Below are 27,763 nucleotides of genomic sequence, written 5' to 3' on the forward strand. Positions count from 1 at the left end.
ATCTGAAGTTATTATTGACAGAGTGTGCAGAAACTATGTTTGGTCTCAAATTGCTATTATTGGTGTTCAAAACATGCTGACACTCAGAAATACCTTAGGTTTGAACTAATATTGAGCAAGATAAAGAATTTCAACTGATTGCTGAAAATGAAATGATCAATTTGCAAATCCTTGGCCTTTCTTTATATGTAATGGTGTAGTAGATTACAGATCATGAAATAAGTTTAAAATCTCTGACTTTGAGATAAGATAAAAGTTGCTGAAAAACGGCATTTATTTCTATGATCTATCTTATACTTGTTGATATCAATGAATGTTTATCAGTGGCAAGAGAGAGTAAAGAAGTTTTAGACTACTTCTCTAGTTTTTAGAGAGTGAAAGGCAAGATGTAATAGAATACAGTCAGTATGGATTACTGTCTACTGGTAAAGATATAAACCATGTGTATACTACTTTTATTGGAAAATTTTCCGCTTTAACCAAATTTGATCTGAATTCTTGTTTTAAAGGGATTTATACATAGCTTCAAGATGTTTGTTTCTACCAGCTGTTTTAGGGAGAAAAAATGACATTCCTATCATCTGAAAATGTAATTCTACTTCTAGTTTTGTTAGCTTGATATGCATGTCTGAAATGTGGATTGGTAATTTTATTGCTTGTTCATTATTTATGAAGATTACTAATTTATTTTTTAAACCTTTTAAGAATACCTAACACCACTCTACATCATGGTTGGTCAAATCGATTTAATAATGCTTATTAGTATTTACATGTTTACTACAATGGGAGAAGCAGTGACTCAGTGAATTAGACGCTTGCTCTCAGTATGAAGATCCAAGGCTCAACCCAGCATAGGTCGAGATAATACCTACAGTTTTTTCAATGTATGATGATGCATAGACTGACATGCAAAAAGCGTCTAGTCGTTTGAATGGTACAATAAACTGAGACCCTGTGTGTAACAGGCTGTGCAAGTTAAAAATCCATCGACAATTGGAAATCTAAAAATAAGAGGTTAATGCTGCTGTCGTGGCAAAGTTTTCATTATGCAGAAATGTAGGACGTTAAACTCGATTCATTTCATTTTTATTTATCTAAAACATCGATAAATATCAGTCAGCCTGTTTGATAAGCAAGCTTGAAATTGAACATTTACACCCGAATAATCACAGTGTTTTCTAAATTAGTTTCATTCATATTTTATAATGGATTTCACACGTACTGTATGTCATTCATATTTTATGATATTTCATGATTTGATAAATCATGATTTCATTATTTCATTCATAAATTGTTCTTTATTATTCTCATGTTGATTGTTATTCATTATAAAATCAAACAACATTTTTTCCTTTGAACAATCATATTTCTGTCATAGCGTTAAGTCCTTTTCAGGAAGATGTAAGATTAGTCAAGCAAAAATATTTGTGCATATCCACATTTGATTCAAAACAGAAACGAAAGCGGTGCATGTTTTTTTGAGCGAGTGTATGTTAGTACTGAAAACTCCATTTCATTAATTATAAACTAGACATTATAGATTATAAACTAGACATCATAGATTATAGATTATAAACTAGACATCATATATTATAGATTATAAACTAGACATCATATATTATAGATTATAAACTAGACATCATAGATTATAGATTATAAACTAGACATCATAGATTATAGATTATAAACTAGACATCATAGATTATAGATTATAAACTAGACATCATAGATTATAGATTATAAACTAGACATCATAGATTAAAGATTATAAACTAGACATAATAGATTATAGATTATAAACTAGACATCATATGATTATAGATTATAAACTAGACATCATAGATTATAGATTATAAACTAGACATCATATCAATATAGTTGAAAATCAGTGAATATATATAAGATTAAAGGGATTGTAAAAAGTTTTTCAAAATATTTTATGTGTATTCAGGATTTTTATCATCAATTTGCACCATTCCAATGTTTGATCAAACGTCTGTGGTTCCTGCAGTTCTACTAAAATAAAATGTTTGATGGTGTCACTAAATTTAAAGAGTGATAAACAAATTTGACATTATCAAAATTTCTTTTTGTGGAATTACAGGAACAACAGACATCTGATTGAAAATGGAATGGCGCAAATTGATGCTATCAGTGTACCCAATACACATTAAAAAGAGAAGGAAACCTCTTTACATTCCCTTTAATTCGACATTATGTTCCTTTAATTGAATTGATATTTATAGCTGTATAAACTAAATTTAATAGAAACGTAAGGATTCAGTAAATATGTAAAAATTTCTATCCAGACTATAAAAGTGATAATTGATATTAAGATGACTTAAAACTAGAGCTAAATATCAGTTGTTTAATGTTATGACATAGAAATATTGGAAATTTGACTTTGTGGTTTTAAAGGGACAGGTAGGCCATTTTTTCTACCAATCATACTCAGAAACTGGAGTGTTTTTATCTGAGCTAATCAGTAATAGTGTTCACAGCTCACCATAGAAATTTGAGCCTTCAAATCCATGTGTGTCTAGAATTATCTACGTTTAAATGTTAAAATGATGACTTGTCAATTTAAGAAATAGGGAGTAAAATTCCTAGTTTGAAATATTTTTTAAAGGAGTTATGTGATTTTCGTACATTTCTACTACTTCTGAAGAGTATTTACATATATTCAGGACTAAAATCAACCCCCACCCCCCCCTGAAATGGCACATCTGCCCCTTTAAATAAAGATTTAGTATGAATTGATATTTTTCTGTCTGAACTAGATGTTATAGATTATAGAAATCTATGTAGAATATGTGGCTTTTAATATAAATAACAATAAAATTTATATTTTAATGTCTTGTAACTAGATCAGCTTGTTAAAAATCCCTTAATAGTTGGAAATAGAAAAGAGTAGGCTAATGGCGCTGTCCTGACAAAATCTCCCTCAATGTACACTGCGTGGTGTTGCCTTTATGCATTAGCCCAATTAGATGCAGAAAAGTAGGATGTAAAACTCTTTTCATTACATTTCATTTTTATACGCCCCATCTCTCTATGTGGATGTATATCCGCTCCCCTGTCCATCCGTCGGTCGATCAACATTTGCTTGTAAACGCTCTAAAAACTAGATTTTTTGATGGTTTCAAATGAAATTTTGTATGTTTATACATATTCATAATACAAAGATCAAGTTCGAATTTGAGCTACTTTCGACGGTTAGTAGCAGAGTTATTGCCCTTGCCCAAAATCTTGAATATTTACCATCTGCATGCAGTGGTGGGCGCAATGGCTGTGGTCCACTATCTTTGAAAATAGAACTATTGTCAATAGTAAAAATAATGAAATAGAAATGTAAGGAATCAGTGAATCTGTATAAGTTTATTTTAAGAACTTGGTTTATATTGAGGACAGAAGAATTACGAGGGCAAGGGATACAATCGTTGAAATTATTAGATCATACTTTCTAGATTGAACATCTCATGATTTGTAATTCTTATAGCTTAGAGAACTGATATCACTTTACTTTCAGGTTGATATCAGTTGAAAATCTAACTATTTTATGAAAAGACTATTCTTCCTAAGAATATTAATTAAGTTTTAAACTTTAGTTTTAGGTTGATATCAGTTGAAAATTTTACTGTGTTTATTTCTAATCGTCATGCTGCTGACTCAAAATCTTCCCAAGAATATTAATTTTTTTTTAAATTTCAAACTTAGGGCTTTAGAAGGCATATAAACAAAGTAAGTGAATTATACAGTTAGGAGATTGAGAAAATGGGAAGAGATTAGATATATCAGAGTGTATGATGCAAGATTATTGATACAAAAGGAAAGAAGACTATCGTGTCCACACCCCTGAATTTTGTATTTATTTCTTCTATTTACCTCTGTATTGATAATCATACACCAAACGTTGCCTATATTTCATCCTGAAGATGAGTTATACATAGCTGTCAGCTGGCCAGGCGTTTATTCTGATTAGTTGACTGTATCCCTTTGATATATCGGGATATTAATTTGATTTAATTTTAGAATTTAACCACATTTATTTCCTCTAACCCCACCTTTATTATAAACTACTACTTGATCAACCAGAACTTAATACAATCTTTTTTCTTTGTCTTCTTTCTCTTTAAATTCAAAATCATCCCATTTTCTTCTGTTAAAGGGTTAAAGGATTAGGCTGGGTTCAGTTAAAAAGGTTGCTGAGTTTTATGTTGGAAAAAAGGGATGATGAACCCTATTCTACCTTATTTACTTGGTCAATTTGAGATGTAAGTGTGATGTTGGGTCTGGTGTCAAATTTCTCACTAACCACCAGCACAGATTTTAAGCTGAAGAATAAGAAAAATCTTATAATTAACTTATGGCTCAAATTATAATATTTATGGATATATGGATATAAAGATGAACTTTCAGTATCAGTAGGTTTTATTTTTGATCATTTTTGATAGACAGATTTTTTATCCGAAGAATTCTTTTTTGAGAAACTGTGCTCTGGTATAAAAAAAGATCTGATCTTATAAAAGGTCAAATTTAATATATTTTGTATTTATAGATTGATATGAAGATGAGCTACAGATGTCAATAGGTTTTTTATGTCTAGTAATTACATACTTTGGCTCAGTGTAAATTATCCCATCTTCATTAGCCCACAAGGTGCAGAAAAGTAGGATGTAAAACTCCATTCATTTCATTTTCAGTTTGACTTATAAATGTTTTAGTTTGCCTTGTCCTTTGAGAAGCAAGTTTATTACATTATCAATATATAGTTATCAGATTAAACAATGTAATTAGATTTATAAAATAATTCTTTTCATTTGCCATAATTTTGTGAAGTCTTTTGGGGAAAGTTTTCCAGTTTTTAATTGGTTAAATTTATTATACATATTTTTATCAAAAGTTACCTTAAGTTCTGCAAGAAGTTTTAAGTAAAATATTTGTATGAGAGATGCTAACTTTTTTCTGGAAATTCCAATTTTTATTTCAATTTTCCTCAGTTTTGTGAATTCTTTGTGATGAATTTAGACTCAATTTGCAAGCATAACATGATTACTGAATAATTGACTAATTAGTGGGTATATTTCTAATAATAATTTCACTGTATTTGTTTATATTTGTTTGTTTACAACTGACAATAATGTCAGATCTGTGCTGTTGACATAAATAATTTCCTTTGTGAAGGTAAAGATGAACTAGACTTAACTCTAAGGTTGACTTTTAAGAGTTTATTTACGTGTAAATGAGAAAATGTGTTAAAATATCATTTGAAGGTTAGTGTTGACTTGAAAACTCCTCGTGTCATTTCTAAATGATGTAAAAAACAGGTGCTTGTCTCATAGCTCTAGTAGTACACCTCTGACAACCTCTCAAACTCTTAGTTTTTCTTTCCCTCTCTCTCTCTCTGTGTCTTGACACTTATTGTGTGTCATTGTAGTACTTTGTGTATGTTTAGACAGAAAGAGACATGTAGTATTGAAAGATATTAAAGATGAATTGTATAGCAGTGGAAAATCTCTGGACTCTAGCTAGGTAATAATCTGTGATATAGTTACTAGTATATATATATACACTCTGTTTTATAAACAACAATCAATTGTTAATGATTTACCCCACGTTTAGGTGTGTTTCTACCATAGTTCTTGTGAACACCTAGTCCTAGTGAATGCCTAATTCTTATGAAGCCCAGTCCTTGGGCATGTCTAAAGGTTTCATTAAAGTTTAACCAGTGATTGTTGTTCTATTAAGCTGTCTATACATTGTACTTATATTTAGTTAAATGACATTTCAAGACATTAGATTATTTGTAATTTCAAACTGATGAGTTAAATATGTCTACTCTAGAATTTAACATAGATTGGATTAATGCCTTTAGATTTGAGAGAAATTATATTCCAGAGGGTCTTGCTGTTGTCAGTTTGTGTAAAATTCATAAATTTAACACTAAAACAGTATTTGCTATGTGGACTCTCTGAAAGATGTTGAGTTTTTATCCACTCACAAAGTGATTCTGGAAGAGTCTGTCTTGAAACTGTTGTGGAATGTACAAAATAAATAGAATTTGCCATGTGGATTCTCTAAATGAGATCTCAAAATTATAAATTCATTCTCAAAGTGCCATTGTAAGCATGCCCTGTCTGCTTAGTTAGAAACACCACAATACTTTATCATCTGAATTGTAGTTTTGATATCAGTTTTTATACGCCCACATCTCTCTATGTGGACGTATATTGTCTGCACCCCCGTCCGTCCGCCATCCGTCCGCCATCCGTCCGTCAACATTTGCTTGTAAACGCTCTAAAAACTAGATTTTTTGATGGAATCAAATGAAATTCGGTATGTGTATACATATCCATCAAACGAAGATCAAGTTCGAATTTGAGCTATTTTCGACCGTTAGAAGCAGAGTTATTGCCCTTGCCCCAAAATCTTGAATATTTACCATCTGCATGCCATGGTGGACGTATATGGCTGTGGTCCACTATCTTTTCCATTCGTCTTTATCAGTTTTAATATTGATGATTGGGATTTTAATTATTTTAGAAAATTCTGGAAACTGTATGGAGATTAGAGTAGGCCCACACAAATAAATGTTTCTTCCCTTGTTTCTGATTGCCAAACCATGTCTTTAAAATCTTTGGTAAATACTTAAAACCAGATTGCTAAACCATTTCTAACTTCTGAGATTACCTAAGTAAATAATGGAACAGATATTTATCTTCTACTATGAATTCTATATTATATTTAAGGATGACATATTGAAGAATATTGATTGAAAGCTATTATCTGTATAGAGTTATAATGAATTCTGTTTAATATACCTCTCTCAATTATTTTTATAAAAACTGAAAATAATATTTTAAAATAAGTTTATTTTTTCTGCTTGATATATTTTAAGTGATCATGTTATACTGTAATTGAAGTAGAAAAGGAATTTGAAAAAAAGTTTGTGTGTTAGTTGTGGTTTGTAGGTGAATGTGGAACTTAATAAAGTTTTATGAGTTTCTCTTTTGTCTACAATAATTTAATATTTGTGTATAAGTAAGCTTACACATTTGATTGATTAGAAACAATCTATTTTTGGCTGTTATTTACCAGTATAATGAATAAATTGAAAGATAATGCACTTTTTAATGTTTGATGATGAATAATTTTGTATTTTGGTGTCATATTTTTTTGGAGAAATATTGAAACAGAACCTGTTACTTGAATCTCTGATTAAAGACATCTACAATTGATGTATTGAGCACTATTTTAACAGTTGTATTTCTATATCACTCTACAATTGATGTATTGAGCACTATTTTAACAGTGGTATTTCTATATCGCTATACAATTGATGTATTGAGCACTATTTTAACAGTGGTATTTCTATATCGCTCTACAATTGATGTATTGAGCACTATTTTAACAGTTGTATTTCTATATCACTCTACAATTGATGTATTGAGCACTATTTTAACAGTGGTATTTCTATATTGCTCTACAATTGATGTATTGAGCACTATTTTAACAGTGGTATTTCTATATCACTCTATAATTGATGTATTGAGCACTATTTTAACAGTGGTATTTCTATATCACTCTATAATTGATGTATTGAGTACTATTTTAACAGTGGTATTTCTATATCGCTCTACAATTGATGTATTGAGCACTATTTTAACAATGGTATTTCTATATCACTCTATAATTGATGTATTGAGCACTATTTTAACAATGGTATTTCTATATCACTCTATAATTGATGTATTGAGCACTATTTTAACAATGGTATTTCTATATCACTCTATAATTGATGTATTGAGCACTATTTTAACAATGGTATTTCTATATCACTCTACAATTAATAAGCACTATTTAAGCAGTGAAAATAGTTTTTTAATTTTTGTATAATATACATCAAACATCATATGATGCACAAGAAGTAAATATCTGATATATGATTAACTGATTTTTTTTTGTACATTTGATGTATAATGATTGGATATTTTTTTGTATATTTGTAGATGTTTAAATGGTCAGGATTGTTTAACAGCTTGTAGCAATGGAATCTCACCAGCCAAACAAAACACCAGCTCTATTAGTAAGACTAAGGTAGCGAATAGTTTATTCACGGATAATGGATCCATGTGTTGTCTCAGATCTTGTGATAAGTCTTGTACACCAACCTCCACCACAGACTTCTCTCATCATGTCATAGACGTCAAAAAAATGAAGGGGCCATTACCAGACATTCTGCAATCATGTACTCCAGATCTGAAACAGACTGGCCCTTGTTTACTCAACACGGCAGGGATAAATAAACAGAAATGTGAGTTATCTCCCCTAATCTCACAGACAACCACAACAAATGGTACTTATCCTACCTTTCTAATACCATCATGGACAGGGAATAATTCAAAATCAACCACTCCAAATTCATCTAGATCAGGAACACCTTTGCCTTATGGGATCTCAAATAATGTAACGTCAACGTCGACCTCCTCCGTGACTGAAAATGGATCTGATGCCACGGTGACAGAAGTGGAGGAAAGTGTCGTGTGTCGTTGGAAGAATTGTGATATATCGTTAAAATCAACTGATTTAATGAACCATATTCGACAAAAACATGTGGATACTCAGTCAAATCGCGAAAGTTTTGTGTGTTTGTGGGATGGTTGTAAAGTGTACGATAAAGCGTCCAAATCTATAACATGGCTTGAGCGCCATATTGTATGCCATAGTGGTGATAAACCATTCAAATGTATTGTGGATAAATGTAATTTGCGGTTCACAAACCGGACAGGATTAGAAAGGCATGTGAACCGCCATTTTAACAGTATATCTTCTCAGCAAAAAGTTGTTAAATCAGGTGATAGTACTCCTACTAAGTTGTTAAAAAAACGCAAATTAAAACGAAGACGTCCTGCAGGAGGTAAGTTGAAGTTTTTAGTTTCTCAGTCGAGTAATTGAAAGATTTGGAAGTCTTTAAGTTTTGCCTGCATTATCTTTTGCTGGTTGGCTTGGGCAAGTCCCCATGTGTCTTGCTGAAAGATACAAAGAAAACATCATGTGAATATTATGATAGCTTATCATATATATATTATATGCCTAGTCTTTTATGGTATACTGGTATTTATTTGGAAATTATTTAAGCTGGGCCTAAGTTTGGGTCATCAATGTACCATCATTATTATGCCAACTTTCCAATTTTTCAGTCAGGCGGTTAAAATCCTAAAGCCTTGTAAAATAAGAGGTCTAAAGCGACCTCTGCGATAGTGACGTCATTAAGTGCCTAGGTTTAGTGAAATTGCATGAATCACAGACGTCTGACTGAGATATGGAATGGTGCAAATGGATGATAACAGTCTCCCCAATACATATACAAAGTTTATAAAAACCTCGTTACAATCCCTGAAGTGAAATATTAATATGTAATGACAGATATTTTAAACTGAAATATAGTTTATTATAGTAAAGCTTCAGGCTTTCATACACATATATATATATATGAACTACTATAAAATTACATGAGTGCTTTAAAACACTGTGGCTTTATAAATAAAATATTTTAAAATTGGATTGAAAGATAAGCATGTATATTTTGGAATATTATATAATGAAAGATATAAAGTTTGGAATAAGATTTATTAAGATAATGCCATAGGGATAAAAAGGCATATCTTAGCAAAAGTTTGAAGTAGAGTAGGTTAACAAAATGAAAGAATGCAAGCATTTAAAATTTGATTTATAGAATTATCAGTACAAGCTTTATAAATCAAGTAAGCTTAACATATTATAAATATAAATTTTGAATTTGAGTTTTATTTAAAACAGAGAGTTTATAAATAATAAAGTTTATTACAAGTTTATGTCACACTGACCTAGTATATAACTGAATACTGTTTATAATGAAGATCTGCAGGTGGGGTTAACTGAGGGATCTCTTAAGTTATTGTGTTCGATTTTCACTCACTTAACACCTGTCCTTACTTAGGGTCCTACTATTACCACTTGCCATCTTTTGATATTTGAAACCTTCAGTTTAGGTAACATGTATTATGGAAGACAGAGCTTGTAGTTAAGTGGTGAGGAGAACATAATTTTATAAAAGCACTGACCTAGGTCACAAAAGCATGTCCTCTATTTCTTAGAGACTACTCAGGAAATTCTTTTTATGGAAGCCCAAGTGAAGCTTTTTATGATAAGTGTTGTAGAAATAGAAGAACTGACCTAGGCTGTTTTCTGTTTGAAAATGATATTAAATATTGAAATAAAAAAATCCAGTCATTAAGCTGAGAAAATTATGTTAAATCATGATGCTACTCTTTGAATTCTTTTGTCAATTGGATAGCGTATTCTCAAAACAATCTTAGTGCAAGGATGACTTAACTGTTGCTAGGATATCCTAGAGTCGTAACTTCTAACACTGTTTCTAGGATATCCTAGAGTCGTAACTTCTAACACTGTTTCTAGGATATCCTAGCACTAAGATTGTTTCGAAAATGCTTGGCCTGGAATCCTTTTTGTAAAGTCAACATAAATAATAATGTTCAGGACAAGTGTTCTAGTTTTTACCTGTGTTTGTGGGTGGGTGATATTCTTACGTGATTCAACATGGAATAAATGTCACGCTCTAAATAGGATGATTTGACAAGCTGACAAACTTAGGGATCGCTAAATTGCTGAGTTCTGGAGGTTTGGGATTCGTGGAATCAACGAGACATTCAATAAAACAAGTTGGAACAGAGTTCAGAACGTGCCCCATTTGTTAAAAAAAAAAAATGTAGGTGCATACTGAATTCAAAATAAGATGGGTAAATTTTGAATGTGATATATTGGCTTCCATACTGTTCGATTGAGGGCAGAATTAGAGCAGACAGAATTCTGTTCAGAACTCTTCAATCAAGCGCTCAGTCAGTAGCGAGTGGGAATGTGGTCTGCTAGGTGTTAAGGTGCCGTGGGTTTGAAGCCTCTTCAAAAATTCCAATACCTGTGCCTGTGCTTCCGAGAGTTGGCTTGGTGTCAGCTTTCAACCCCTAATACCTAGATTCAGGTGATCACTAAAGACGATCAGACTAGATCATTTTTATACGCCCACATGGAAATGTGGACGTATATTGCCTTCGCCCCTGTCCGTCCGTCCGTCCGTCCACATTTGTTGTATGCATGATAGAGGCTACAGTTTTTATCTGATCTTGATGAAACTTAGTATGTGTGTATATATTGATGAGATCTCGGTCAAGTTTGAAATTGGTATTAATCGGATGAACGGTTTCAGAGTTATTGCCCTTGACTTAGTAAAACCGCGTTAAATTTGGCTTGTATGCACAATAAAGGCTGCAATTTTAATCTGATCTTGATGAAACTTAGTATGCTTGTAGATATTGATGAGATGTCAGTCAAGTTCAAAATTGGTAATAATCAGACGAACGGTTTCAGAGATATTGCCCTTGACTTTAAAACGCATTAAATTTGGCTTGTATGCAAGATAAAGGCTACAATTTTGATCCAATCTTGATGAAACTTAGCATATATGTATATATTTCAAATTTGAAGTTAGTAATAATTGGATGAACGATTTCAGGGTTATTGCCCTTGATTTAGTAAGAACCCTACAAATTTGTAGTAATGAAACAGGGTGCAGTTTTTATCTGATCTCAATGAAACTTGGTATGCATGTATATATGGACAAAATCTCAGTCAAGTTGAGATTGGTAACAATCGGTTGAACGGTTTTGGAGTTATTGCCTTTGAATTAATTCAATGTGTCTAATTTGGCTTGTAGGCCTGATAGAGACTACATTTTTTATACGATATTGATGAAACTCTCAGTAAAGCTTGAAATTATTAAAAATCAGATGATTGGTTTCACATATTAAACCACTACAGACTTTATCATTTCTGACAGCTGGTAGTGGGCGTATGTTACCTTGCCCGGCAAGCTATCTATATAGCTGCATCGCAAAAGAGTGAAATTAAACTCTAGAGAAAAAAGCAAATCTCTTTTTAAAAATGTATAAAACTTAATATGTATAAAATGATAAAAAGATATAAAATTGATAAATAAGTAGGCAAATATAATAGAAATGAGATGATTTACAACATAAAAATTATTCAATCTGGGCAAAAACTTTGTTGATATATAGGCTTATGTGATATATGATATCATGAACAAAAAAGTCTGCATGGATAAAATAATTGACTAAATTTATATTGCTGTTAACTCATGTAGCCTAATATGTAGGTAATAAGTTTTATGTCACATAATATATCTTCAGAACAACTCATTTGAAAAAGAAGTTAAAGAGCTATAAAGATTTCTTATATACTTTATTTTTGATATATTTATATGTTGGGACTAGTGCTGGGTATTGCCAATCATGTCACGATACGAGATGTATCGTAAATACAAGAGTCACCATACGATACATATCCCAATATGGGGTAATGAGATAAAAGTTATCATTTTATCTTTTAAGTTACAATATATTTATTAATTTATAACTTTATATATCAGGTTTTAAATGGGAATATGCAACGTTTTATTCGATATATTTTTAAACATCTATATAGTTATCCTAAAATTGTCATTTTAAAAAAATTCAAAATCAAACTGTTTTCTTAATAAGTTTAAACACGAAGTTCACAAAACAACAATTACTTTATCGATATTTTCGTAAAAACGATACTTTTTTTAAAATTCAGTCTATGGTTTTTTTGTTTCATGTCTATCTATGAGGCAGTTTTATAGATAAATAAATAATTAGAAATGTGAGACAGAGTTAAAAAATTATTTCAATTCATTTAATTTTAGATATTCAAATCAATACTGGTGTCTGAATTGAAATTGATTATGTATGTATCAAGAGACATTATGAACATGTATCATGTAACATTTTTGCATGTTGAAATAATTGCTATTGACAATATGTCCTGGGTCACTGGTAGTGCTGGCACAATATATCTGCGATTCAATTCATCGTGATACAAGCCACAATATCAACATGTATGGATACTTAATCATACTTCTCATTCAATATCAAGTGGGAATTTTTTGGAAGTCGGCGAGTGCAATCATAAATTTTTCTCACTGACTGAAATTGTATTTATAAGACTGTAGACATTAACCATTCCTATCAACAACATTACCAAATATCACAGTTATATCATTGCAAGTTCACCATTTAATTATTGTTATTTTTTTTCCAGTGCGAGTGGGAGATTTTTTTGATAGCGGAATAATGGACATGTTACATCAACAAATACAAGATATAACAGATAGATGTTCTATAGATGTTACAGGATCACCACACTCTCTTACATTCCATAGTTCAGTAAGTCATCCACTCTCTTACATTCCATAGTTCAGTAAGTCATCCACTCTCTTACATTCAATAGTTCAGTAAGTCATCCACTCTCTTACATTTTTGTCATCTTCATTATTCCATAGTTCAGTAAGTCATCCACTCTCTTACATTCCATAGTTCTGTAAGTCATCCACTCTTTTACATTCCATAGTTCAGTAAGTCATCTACTCTCTTACATTCCATAGTTCAGTAAGTCATCCACTCTCTTACATTCCATAGTTCTGTAAGTCATCCACTCTTTTACATTCCATAGTTCAGTAAGTCATCCACTCTCTTACATTTTTGCCGTCTTCATTAGCCCACATGGTGCAGAAAAGTAGGACGTAAAACTCCATTCATTTCATTTCTCTCTTACATTCCATAGTTCAGTAAGTCATCCACTCTTTTACATTCCATAGTTCAGTAAGTCATCCACTCTCTTACATTCCATAGTTCAGTAAGCCATCCACTCTTACATTCCATAGTTCAGTAAGTTACCCATTTTTTACATTCCATAGTTCAGTAAGTCATCCACTCTTACATTCCATAGTTCAGTAAGTCATCCACTCTCTTACATTCCATAGTTCAGTAAGTTACCCACTCTCTTACATTCCATAGTTCAGTAAGTCACCCACTCTCTTACATTCCATAGTTCAGTAAGTCATCCACTCTTACATTCCATAGTTCAGTAAGTTACTCACTCTCTTACATTCCATAGTTCAGTAAGTCATCCACTCTCTTACATTCCATAGTTCAGTAAGTCATCCACTCTCTTACATTCCATAGTTCAGTAAGTCATCCACTCTCTTACATTCCATAGTTCAGTAAGTCATCCACTCTCTTACATTCCATAGTTCAGTAAGTCATCCACTCTCTTACATTCCATAGTTCAGTAAGTCACACACTCTCTTACATTCCATAGTTCAGTAAGTTACTCACTCTCTTACATTCCATAGTTCAGTAAGTCACCCACCCTCTTACATTCCATAGTTCAGTAAGTCATCCACTCTCTTACATTCCATAGTTCAGTAAGTCATCCACTCTCTTACATTCCATAGTTCAGTAAGTCACACACTCTCTTACATTCCATAGTTCAGTAAGTTACTCCACTCTCTTACATTCCATAGTTCAGTAAGTCACCCACTCTCTTACATTCCATAGTTCAGTAAGTCATCCACTCTTACATTCCATAGTTCAGTAAGTTACTCACTCTCTTACATTCCATAGTTCAGTAAGTCATCCACTCTCTTACATTCCATAGTTCAGTAAGTCACCCACTCTCTTACATTCCATAGTTCAGTAAGTCATCCACTCTCTTACATTCCATAGTTCAGTAAGTCATCCACTCTCTTACATTCCATAGTTCAGTAAGTCATCCACTCTCTTACATTCCATAGTTCAGTAAGTCATCCACTCTCTTACATTCCATAGTTCAGTAAGTCATCCACTCTCTTACATTCCATAGTTCAGTAAGACATCCACTCTCTTACATTCCATAGTTCAGTAAGTCATCTACTCTCTTACATTCCATAGTTCAGTAAGTAAATACAACAAGCCCAGTACGATAACTTCAGCTGATCGAGGGTGCAAGCACACGAACAGTCTTGGACGCTGGCTCAAATGTTGAATAAAATCTCACCTTTTGCCCGTGCACCTACGAAAAGATTATTGTGTTGCTAACGTGATTTATAATAACAAACCAGTTCGATAATTGTCTCCGATAGTTTTATTGTCTGCAAGACAGAACATCATCAACCAATCAGATTCATTTTCCTTTCAATTGCATGCTCTGCACAAGACATAGTAGAAAACAACAGTTTTGGGTTTTTTTGTCCCTTTGTGTGCTTGTAGCTGGTCGGTGAAACTCATGGCAAGGCTCTAGTTGGCTACTAAAATCGCAGACCAAGACCGCTCTTGTCCCTACACCTCGTCAGTGATCCATGGGCTGGAATAGAAAAAGTGTCTAGTCAATTGGATAGTGCAAGAAACTATCTGTAGATCTCATCTGCTACAGATTGTATAGTTTGAAGATATTTTTCGTCATTCAGATGACATGTATTTATAACTAGACGATAAATCTCCATTTCATTTTTTTTTTTGTAACTTTTTTCAAAAATTTTTATTTAAAAATATTTATGTTTCTGTCATGTAGCTTCCACACATTTAACACCTAGAATTATTCATACACTATAAATCTTATTATTTTCAGATTATTGCAAGAAAAACTGATGATTCAGGGAAAACTCATCTTTTATTACAATGGAAACCTTCAAACATGTAAGTTGATCACTTTAAGGCAGAAAAAATAAGGGGAGGGAACCTATGGTAATGAAAAATTAATGGATTAACCACTGAACTGAATAACAGCAACTGAACAAATTCACCGCCATGCAAAATAACCTTTAAGAGAGTCCATTAGGATGAAAAGAAACTCTCATTCCACTTATCACAAAATCAATGAAACAAGTCGAATACCCATCCTTAATCAATCAATATGAAAATGAATTACATAAGGTGGACAGACTTGCTTTCTGCTTTCTTCACTGCACAGTTTTGCAATATTAATAGGGACTAACCTTTGACCCAACAGGTCGAAAAAGAGCAGGATAATGCAGCTGTCCTTGCAAAATTTCCCCCATTGCACCCTGCATGGCGTTGCCCACATGGTGCAGAAAAGTAGGATGTAAAACTCAAAAACCAACATTCTGATGATCTTGTCAGTTAAGCTTGATTACCTCCCTTTGCATTATTAAAAAATTTGACTGATTTGAAAATCATGTCATACCTGAGCATAAATGAGTTGACAAGTTAACTAAACTTTAGATCAAACTATATTTGATATTATGGTCTGTTAACATTTCATCTGATAATGACAATGTAAATTGTTCAAACATTGTGTACAATAGAATTAAAAAGTAGTATTCTGTTATTTGATATGTAATTGTTATATTGTAGATTGCCTGATGTCTGGGTGACAGAAGATGAAGCTATGGAGTTGAAAAAAAAAGTCATTCCGATCACCCAACTACCTCCCAATACTGCTGTTAATATCCATCCGTCATCATATCGTAAACATCGCTTCCGTAAACATCGACGAAAATAACATCATCATCGGGTAACAGCACAATCATCAACACATAGATTCTATAGACGACACATCAGACTGGATGACAAAAACAATATAGACTAAGGCTGGATGATCAAGTCTAGATTAACAGCACAATCTCTATAGACAACGCATCAGACTGGATGAACAAGTCTATATCGCCAGCACAATCATCAACATAGTTAAATAGACAGCACATCAGGCTGGATAAACAAATCTAGATCGGCAGCACAATTATCAACATAAGCAACGGATATTGACAACACATCAGGCTGGATGAACAAGTCTTGATAACATGACAAAAGACTTGAAGACCAAGACACATAACTGCACAAATTACTAACATATCGTTGATGCTCTGAAATCACAAGTTTTCTTTATGAACCAGTGAAACTCAACATAATCACATCTGACGTGTCAAAACTTATTTGGACCAAATTCACACCAGACATTTTGAAGATCGTATCAGACCTAACTGACAAATTAAAAGTCAAATTAACCATGTACCCAGTGGCATTAGACCGAATGAATGGAATGAAACTGTAACATATCATCTTGCACAATATAGAAAATATTGCTAATTAATCTGCACATGAAGGTTTCAACAATAGCAATAATGGCTGGCCCAAGAGAGTAAACACAATAAAACTGAACTGGTTGCTAAGGACTTACTTTGGTTAATATCATCTATAGATATAAACCAAGCTTCATCAATTTCACATCAGTTGAGATGAAAGGGTGTAGCAATTGATGACAAAGCAACAAAATTGATCCCAGAATAACAGCCATTACGATGAAAGAGGTGTAGATATTGATAAATAGCAAAGCTTCAAAATTGCAAGTAAAGCTACAGCATTTACAAGGAAACATGTAACAGTTGTAAGCCAAAATACAGCAATTTTTAGCAAAGCCTTTACAATTACAAGCAGATTTACAGCACTTGTAAAAATGTAGCGATTGTTTACAAACATATTACAATTGCAAGCCAAAATATAGCAATGCAATGGTGTAGTACTTAATACTTTTCAAAGCTACAAAAATTAAAACAATACACACCAATTACTATTAAGTTTACGAAAGTTTCTAATATATTTTATGAGATGCAATAAACATTGAAATATCTTGGGGCAAAGACTGGCATCATAAATTGATGTATTAATGAATCTTTTTAAAAAAATCTTTTAATTCTGATTATTAATCTAAAATAACAGAGCACAATTTTATGGATTTAACCTAAAGAGTAGGATACCATAAAATTGTCTTCCATTATTTTGATTGTCCTAAATCTATGTTCAAAACTTGTCCTGTGTGACTAGCAAATTTCCTAATCGACACTCATAGGTGACTGATTGTATGGCATGTGACACTATCTGGGCACTATATATATGTGTATGTAATCTTCTAAGAGTTAATTTGTGTTGTATTGTGAAGGAGAAGATGTGTCTATAGTCTTGTGTACAAGTCTTTAAGGGGTATAAGTGTATAATATTTGATAATCATGAATTATATCATATTGATGTTGTTTTACGTCCTTATTTATATCATTTGATTCTTGCACATTGTATATGAAGTGGCCCTTACTCCATAGCGATCGATGGTTGTGTATGGTTTGTTAACCTTTTGAACCCTGAGTGTAAATGAAATATAACGTTATATACCCTACACTCCAAGTAATAACAGTAAAAGCGCATAACGTTAACGAGGTATGACATCACTTAGTAACGGCTGGTATACCGGCTGCTCGGGTATATATTTCGTTCCTATGTAGCCGGTAAACCGGTCGCTAAGGTTGAAAGGGTTAATAAGAATATCGTAAGTCATAAGTTTTGAAAGCAACTCTCATGCAACTGAGTTTCAAGTTGCAATCAGAACTCATGACCACTTTCATTATTAACAACTATACACAACTGGTAATCACTATAGTGTAAGGGCACCTGTCAGGGCACTCTTCTTGATTTCATCACTGGCTTCTATCAAATAAATATCATAATTTTTGATATTGTACAGTCTTCTGATTGGTTGGTTTTATTTTTTTTTCAGATTTTTAACCAATCAGAGATATCTTGGCAGAATAATAAAGATTTCAGATGATAGATCTGATTGGATAAAAGCAATTATTGTATTTACAAATCAAATTTCTTGAAATTTATAAAGAGTATTTTGAAACTTGTGCAAAAGCTTATTTTCATGTATCCCAAATGTTTTTTGAAAAAGAATTTATTTGACTAGAAACATGAAAATGGGTGTTTTTAAACATTTGAAGCTATGATCACAATTCAAGTTCTCTCTAAATAGATGAAACTTTGCTATTTGACTAAGTCATTTATTGTTAAGAATTTGTCTATTTTTAACCATTTATCCAATGTTTGAGTTAATGATCCACTAATTGCCTTATCCTATTGTCAATAGTTGTGAAATGAATTTTACCAGAATGTACAAATTTAATATTTTATTGATGAAAATTGTGTGATTTAAGTGTTGAATGAAATAATGTCATTGATATTATATGTTGTTTGGTGTAGTAGGGCAAATATATTTATAACCATTGAGGTACAATTCAAAATATAAACACAAACAGTCTACTTTATTTTAAAGGTAGTTTGGCCCCTTTTTCACATTAAATCTGGCCCTGTATTCTCAAAACGATCTTAGCGCTAGGATGTACTAGAATCAATGTTAGAAGATAAGAACCTAGGACAACCTAGCAATAAGATGGTTTTGAGAATACAGAGCATGGTGTTATATTTTTATTGGTATAAATGCACAGAATTATGAACAGTGTACTCTATTTGGAGGTATTTTAGGTGAATGATCTTGGTCCCTTTTATCATGAAAATTAGGGAGGAAAATTTACATGTTAGCTTTTTAATATATCATACAAATCCAATGAAATGTTGGAAAGGAGGCCTATGTATCTCAATAAATTTTAACATCAAAATCTAACTTTTAATGTTAATAGTATTAAATATCATTTATTTTGAGAGAAACATAAAATGTACTCTTGTTAATATTCAGAAATAACCTCAATCATTTATTCTACCTGAAACCAAACAGACTCTTCTTGTTTATTGAAAACGTTCTGAAGTGTTTATAAATATATTTTCCCTACTAATTGTTTATATGTCATCAGTTTATCGTATCATCATGTTTGTTTTCTAATTTTGTATGTGTACCATTGTGAAGACCCAAACTTTGATTCTATGCATGAGTAGATTAGTTTTTTGAATGAAATTGTTTAAAAATTAAATTGTATTTCCGTTAAAACATTCAGTTAAAAACAAACTCAGGAATTTTTGATGTAAGCATGACATCTAAATATCAACAATCTGTAAAATACAATTCATTTAGTTCATTTTGCTGTAGGATAACTTCACTCAATCTAGATCTGACACCATTCCTCTTTACATATAGTTCAACCTGATTTCTAAAGACATAATAACTGATTGATAACTTATCAATAATCAATAACCAATCGGCAGTCTGCACACTCAGTTGGATGAAAACAACTGCACTGCAAAAATATGGTAAACAAAGCATTGATTGGCAAAATTTGTGAACATGCTTTCTTATAATCATTGTTAGATCTAGTGTTTGAGCGAGAGTAATCAACACAAAATGAAATATTAAAAGCTGTATTTTAATCAGATTGAAAAATTTTATAAATGGCAAAGAATAAATGTATTGAAATAATCAAATTGTGAAAAAACATCTTTTATATTTTTTCCAAATAATTCAGGTTTGAAGCTCACGGAATTCGATCATGCTCAAACGTTTATGTCATATCAACCATTAACATCTCAAAAATTTCACCGTGGCCTGTGCTTTTGTGATTTCAATTCAACATTGTTTGTACTTCCATTACAATTTTAAATATTCTGGAATCATAACTTTTAACTCTTATCATTCTATCATGGCTTGGTGGTAGACCATTCGTGTTTGGTGAAATCAAATTGCTGGTGTGCGTGAACATTTTCACTGAATTTCATATAAAGCCTAATGTCAATCAAAAAAGAGGAAGCTAATGCTGCTGTCCTGGTAAAATTACCCTTTGAACACTGTATGGTGTTGTCCGTCTTGTTTAGTCCAATATGGTTTAGTACAACATAAAATTCCATTCATTTCATTTTTCTTCTGACAATCAGTTTTATATCGTAAGATTTTTAACCTGGGCTGGATTCCATATAATAGATATTTGTTTATATAGATTGGCTTTGAGAATTCGTAGAGAGATCTCTATCACTTTTCAGAATTGACTACAGATGCCAAGTTTGTCTTCAATTCTGAAAAGTGTTAAGGGTGACTGAAGTCATGCTGGCGAGTCTAGTAAATATATGACTACTGCCACTCATAATTAATAAGTTATTTTCTGATGAGATATTGGAACTAGCTTGAGTGTATGTGATAAATAAAGGTGTATTTATATATGACCGTTTCACCACCAAACCAATTTCATGGATAAAATTGGGTAACGTGAGGGTTCAAGACAGTAAACTTACATCTTAGCAAGACAACTCAAAATGTGCCACATTTGATAAGGTCTGAAGAGTCATATATAAGCAATGACAGAATCTATAGGAGCTATATTAAGTTACCTGCCCTAGTTTTCGAAACATTTCTGTATTATTTAGTGTTTTTGTAGTCAACTTTACTCTGACTGTTTTTCTATTTTTATTCAGATGTTTGCTGGTACTCAATTGATCTCAGTTGTATCTTGGTTAATTTTCATCAATCAAAAATATCACTTATAACTTGATTAGTCGAGTTCATCTTCTAAATGTCGAGCTATTTCAACCTTGACTCCAATACTTGCCTTTCTTGTATCACATAATACATTTGATTAGATGGTACGCCAGCGAATACAGCCAATCAGATCCCCCTGAGGGTTGTAATAGCATGACGTGAAGATTTCCTATAACTTGAGTACTGTCAAGTCTTATAATTAGTATTTATGGCTTCTATTTCAGAGAAAAAAAAAATGTAGATTTTCGGGTTGGTTTTTTATTAGTGCACTTCAGGAATTTTTTATGTTTTATTTTTTATTTTCTTGTGTTTTTTTCTGTTTTAACTATTTATGATAATTGTAAATAAGCAGTCTTAGATTTTTCTGATAGTTGTAGTATAAATAATACTGTACCTTCATAGTTATCAACATAATTCACTTTAAAATGACCAAAGCTTCTGAAATCCATCTTTCAAAATTGAGGCCATTATTCTTAAACAACTAGAGCTCATCTTTTGTATTTTAAATCTGATTTTCATTGGTGACTGGTTTAGATATAAGAGTAAGATTGACAAAGGATGCTGAAGTAGAAACTTCATTGAACTAGACTTGATTTTGAATTCAAAACACAATTTTATTGAATACTACACCTGAGTTCAATTACAAACAATGTTTTAACAATTTACATTGTGAATTCATTAGTGTAAACTGTTGAAACATTGTTTACAATAAATCCCCGGGAGTAGTATGCCTTAAATTTGTCTTCTAGTATTGAGTGTGATTTACTTCTACATAGCTGTAAGTGTGTTTCAAAATTTATATTTAAACTATGGTTTGTAGTATTTTTGCTGAGATTAATGAGAGTTTCAGCTTTTTTCCTATAAATCTCCTGTTTTATAAGAAAATATAGAAACTACTGTAGAATTATGAAGAAAATTGGCCTCATTTTGTTCGATGCTATTTATCAAATTTTTATTTAAAAAAACTGTTAATTTATTGAATTATGTTAACTTCATTGTCAGATGTCAGTTGCAAACTGGCAGTTCGTTAAGGAAATGATATGTAATATGCAATCATTCAATTAATTAAGGGCAAATTAGTTGATTAAGGAATGAATAAGACAATAATTATGGATAAATACCTCCACTAGGATTTTAGACACAGTTCAGAATCAGATCATCTCTGGTCAAAGTTTGAAATCTTTCTAAATGATATTCTTGAATATATATTATTTTCAATGTTTCAATGTGATTCTCACACCATCATCAGGAATATAATGAATGTATAGGTATATTAGTAACTTCCCATAATAAAATACTTTTACTGTTAAAATAATGCTCAATAAATCAATTGTAGAGCGATATAGAAATACCACTGTTAAAATAGTGCTCAATATATCAATTGTAGAGCCACATAGAAATATTAAAACAGAACCTGAAACATGTATCAAAGTGTCTATCCATAATAATTGTCTATTTTATCTGTAACTTGTGCTTCTAATCTGCTAATTAGATAATCAAAATAATGATAATTAATTAGTAGATCATCAAGACATGTTAAACTTGTGAGTTAATACTGCAAAATTGTATTAAAGACAAAGTAAGAATTTTTATATGCAAGTTTGTTTTGAGTAAGATTAAGATATCAATTAACGTCTAATATTATTTATGTACACTAGGTTTCTAATCTATTTAATAATTACTGTAAGTGTTGATGATTTGAATAAACTGGGATATGCTTGACTATGGATGTTCAAAGCCTGACTGAATTGGTCATTTACGAAATATGCCTTGATAGAAAATGTTGAGAGATGATCAAGAATTCTATGAAAATGATTCTGTATGTATGAAAGTGGTAATTTGTCATCTCATGATTAATTTATTGACCAATCATAACTCATGTTACATTTTGAATTGTGATGAGCTAGACCAATCATAACCCATGGTACATATTCAACTGTCATGTATGTGATGAACTAGACCAATCATAACATGTTTCATATTCAACTGTCATGTATGTGGTGAATTTGACCAATCATAACCCATGTTACAATTCAATTGTCATGTATGTAGTGAAATAGACCAATCATAACACATGTTACATATTCAACTGTTATGTATGTGGTGAACTTGACCAATCATAAGCCATGTTACATTTGAAATTGTCATGTATGTGGTGAAATAGACCAATCATAACCCGTATTACATTTTGAATTGTCATGTATGTAGTGAATTTGACCAATCATAACTCATGTTATATATTTGTTTGTGGTAATTCATACATCATTTTAATTTACTTCGTGTCATATTGTATATGGAATGCATGTATTTATTATTTTTTCATTTTAAAACATCATTTTACTATCAAAACCAGCAATTCATACTTTCAGATCTTTAGTTAGTTTATATAGAAAAAAAATGGAATAAAACAAATTGCACTGTCTTGGGTTTCCTTATGTTCCAGCAAGCAGCAACATACCACAGATCTAATGGATCTCAAGGTACAAGCATGACTTGATGTCGGGGTCAGCTCTTGGGGTTGATATTTTTGGAAAAGTTGAGGACAGTTTCACCATGGCCTAAATGGTAAACCAAGATATTAAAAGAGCATCCAAATAAATAATTTATTAGATGGAGTAAAAGTAATATTAATATCACAGTCTATAATAATATAAAATACAGCAGTATCACAATAAATATTAGGATATATATCACCTTCTACAGCAGTATCGTGATATATATCACCTTCTACAACAGTATCGTGATATATATATATATATATATCACCTTCTACAGCAGTATTGTGATATATATCACCTTCTACAGCAGTATCGTGATATATATCACCTTCTACAGCAGTATCGCGATATACAGGATCACAATAAACATGATATACAGCAGTATCACAATATACATATCACAATATACAGCAGTATTGTGATGCATATCACAGCAGTATCACAATATATACCACAATGTACAGCAGTATCACAATAAATATCTCGGTGTACAGCAGTATCACAATAAATATCACGATGTACAGCTGTATCACGATATATATATATATGATATAGCCTACAGCAGTATCACAAAAGATATCACACTGTACAGCAGTATCATGATATGTATCACAATATACAGCAGTATCATGATATACAGAGTTTCAATACTGAAAATTCTAAAAATATAATTTTCATGTATCAAAATAATCAATACCGATTACAAATTTTGGCATGATCAGCTAAATTTCACACAAACTCTACAAGAATAAATTACAAAGGATGGGTGGAGAAACTACAAATTCTTTTCCTGGCTTCAAACAAAAAGTCCTATTAAAAGTTAGAACTAAAAAATCCCATAAAATCAAAACACATTATGTATTTAATTCATTGCGAAAAAACAAAATCGAGACTTGAAATCCTGATGCATTCAAATTACCTTATAAAATTTATTTAGACAACAGAGCTAATAAAGCGTTTATGAGACAGATTGTTCTTACCCTTTTAAATCTGACAGCATATTTTCTGACTTAAGGTGATAATAGACCTTTTTCACGCGAGGTTCGTAACACAAATTTCATGGACACTTCATATGAATGAATAGCCTATGTGATTTTTTGTTCAATGTTCATTTGATTCGTTAGTTTCCATGTGTTGAACACAGCATTCTAGTTGATACGACTCCTTTTATATCTATTCAAGCTTAAACCTGCTGATCGTATCTACTTGTGGTTGGTTACTGATGTCTATAATGAAGTTAAATCATTAGCTTAGACCTGTTGATCATGTCTTCTGGTTTCTGGTTGTTGCAGTCTATCAGAAAGCTTATTCCAGATTGCACTTACTGATTGTATCTACTTGTAAACATCAATTCAAGCTTGAACTTGTTGATCATGTCTACTGGTGTCTGGTTGTTGCTGTCTATCAGTAAGAGAGTTACTACATTTAGAATCTAGAGGTAATTGAGGACCACTGGAACTTTTAAAGCCTGATGCTGTCCTGTCTGATGAGGCTATTAAACCAGGATACTCTAGAGGCTGTTGCTGTTGAATATATTTATCCATTAACCATGATTCTTTGGGACGTTGAAAATTACGACTTAAATCAAACAGATTTAAAACAGACATTTTCTATGAGAGAGTTAAGAAAAATCTTAATGGATATACTGAATAAACAATATAAGGGACTCTTAGAAAAGAAATTGAAGTTGCAGAACAAGTGGCAGAGTGGCATGAGGTGTTCCAGATGGGGTTAATGGTTGAGACATCTAAAAGCTTTCATAATTTAGAATCATGCCCCTATCAGTATTTTATTTGATAATCAGACATCTTGGCTTGTAAGCTACACAATTGATACTAATGATGTAAGATTTGAACGACATATAGAAGCGAGGAGCACATATAACAAAACACAATATTGTCAAATGTGCCTAACCTTATTAACGAAGTGTGTTATATTCCATAATATTGTCTTGTGTTTTGTTAAATTTTCATGTTTTTCTGTTACCATGGCAAGTAGTGTCACCCACTGTAAAAATATTCGTAGAAATATCCAGATATGTCTTTCTACGTAAAAGAAATTAAAATTATAAAAAAGGATACATCCCCAGCTTTTAATGGTGGTAGTTGAAATACTGATGGTGGTTGAGTTAGTCTCATATCTTGACTACCTGAAATACAAATACAAATTAATACCAACAGTATGCCTAACTAGCCTAGACAAAGGTTAATCAAAATCTTTTGAACATCACGAAATTAATCAACAAGCACATGTAGTCCACTATATATTCAGGTATTGTTAAGGAAAGATGTTTATATGCTCTTCAGGTCTGATTAAAAACACAAGTACATGCAGTCCATAATAATTGTAGGTAGTTATAAACACAATGTAAGTCTTCAATAAAGTATGTAGTGTATGTACAATTTAGGCACCAGGAGTTCAAATCCCACAAAGTATATCTGATTTGACCTGACATTGACAATAACTTTTAAATCAGCAGTGCTATAAACTAGCTCCCTATAATTCTGGTTAATATAAAATAAAAAGTTGATATCCCACCTGTAGGATGAAAATATTGATGAGCTCTCGGATTATAAACATTACCAGTTTTATACGGCATAAATAACGCTGGTAGACTCACATCTGAAATGAAAATAAATAGGAATATCTACTTTGATTATACATTCAGTCTAGGGACTATAGTGAATTAACAGTAAAATCTGTAGGTTTTATAACCGAATCTTAAAACCTTGGAGTGCTGGCTCAGTCATCTTTTGCCAATATTCCTGACAAACCAGCTGTAGATGGGTGTTTTATCTCTGAATTCAAGCCATCCATTGAAACACAACCCCTAACAGAACAATAATCCAAGAGAGATCAATGCCAAGAGGTTTTCTCATGGACAGGTTGATGGACATCTGATATATCTAGTTTGTTATCCATGTTCCAATTTGATCTGTTGGATCCAAAAGGTGAACACAGCACTGTCTTTATCCAAAAGACACAATGTCAGAAAATCATTAACTCCACAATCAAATATTCAGAAGACTCCAACAAACCTTTCAAAGCATCGTACATTTGTTCTTCTCTCTTGCTAAGTTTATGTTGACCAGCCAGTTTCTGTTCTAGATTATGTTTTATTTCTTCTAATGTCTTCTCATTTAATTCTTGTTTCCTTAACCTACTCTCTTCTTCAAATAACTTTAATCTTTCAAAGAACTGAAATCAAATGATGGTAATATTAGAAATTGAGATGGGGTAGATGTTTGTGAGGCATGGAATGAATTCAAAGACATCCAGTAATGTGAATCAATAACTATAATCTTTCAAATAAACTGAAAGTAAATTATAGTATAGAAATTCATGATTGTAATATTCTTAGAACATAGGAAACAACTTCATACAGTCCAAATAATATTTGATTTTGAGGTCAACCTTAGAAAGTGCTGTGGTAGGTATTGTATTATTATTGTATATGGTGAGGTTTAGATTCCAGATAGTAATGGGACATGGGTATTTGATATCGTGAAATATTCAAAAATTCATCTTTTTAAAAATAGAATATCAGTGTAGAAGTCAGAATAAAATAGAAAAAAACAAAATCAAAGAAAAAATTATTTCTTACATCTTGAGGTAGATTTTCACCCCATTTCGGATTTGGTTTACCAACCAGGAAATTCTTATTGACTCTAGTCGGGGGTGGTAGAGGTCTGAAAAATACAAATTATCATAGTTAAATATATCTGCAAGATAAGTCTGATGTAATTTTTTAACAGTATAACTATAATAAGTTTAAAGGTATCTAACATCAAACCATAAAATCTAGTTTTTGTGACAGCAAAGCCACAATGTAAATTACTGACAATATCGAAATATTTAAACGTATAATTAAATCTCCTTTAAAAATTCTGACTAAACACAAATGAAAATTTTACAACAAAAGGCCTGGTCTCATATATCATAACTGCGAATATAACGCGCACTTCTTCTTACCCATTCGTATTTACAGCAGCCATTGTCCGACAATAACGGTTATTGAATAACCTTGTATGCAGATGGAAGAAAATCTTCTTTAATTGTTAGGCGAAAGTTACATCCGCGTTGCAAAA

General features: G+C 31.8%; 2 protein-coding genes across 2 annotated transcripts; one reads left to right on the forward strand and one right to left on the reverse strand.

Moving 5' to 3' along the window:
• Positions 1 to 8,544: 8,544 nt before the first annotated feature.
• LOTGIDRAFT_94700 (hypothetical protein) lies at positions 8,545 to 16,401 on the forward strand (the record flags this gene model as incomplete). The annotated part of the gene is made up of 4 exons (XM_009047226.1): positions 8,545 to 8,917; positions 13,195 to 13,319; positions 15,541 to 15,608; positions 16,287 to 16,401. Coding segments are annotated over 4 exons (681 nt in total), but the record flags the coding sequence as incomplete, so codon positions are not given.
• Positions 16,402 to 25,027: 8,626 nt separating this feature from the next.
• LOTGIDRAFT_156597 (hypothetical protein) lies at positions 25,028 to 27,670 on the reverse strand (the record flags this gene model as incomplete). Its single annotated transcript, XM_009047227.1, has 7 exons — positions 25,028 to 25,285; positions 25,590 to 25,682; positions 25,757 to 25,824; positions 26,214 to 26,297; positions 26,714 to 26,873; positions 27,280 to 27,364; positions 27,648 to 27,670. The coding sequence occupies 7 exons, from the start codon at positions 27,668 to 27,670 to the stop codon at positions 25,028 to 25,030; spliced, it is 771 nt and encodes a 256-aa protein (XP_009045475.1).
• Positions 27,671 to 27,763: the final 93 nt, after the last annotated feature.

Source organism: Lottia gigantea (genome assembly GCF_000327385.1).
Source record: "Lottia gigantea unplaced genomic scaffold LOTGIsca_11, whole genome shotgun sequence".
Lineage (NCBI taxonomy): Eukaryota > Metazoa > Mollusca > Gastropoda > Lottiidae > Lottia > Lottia gigantea.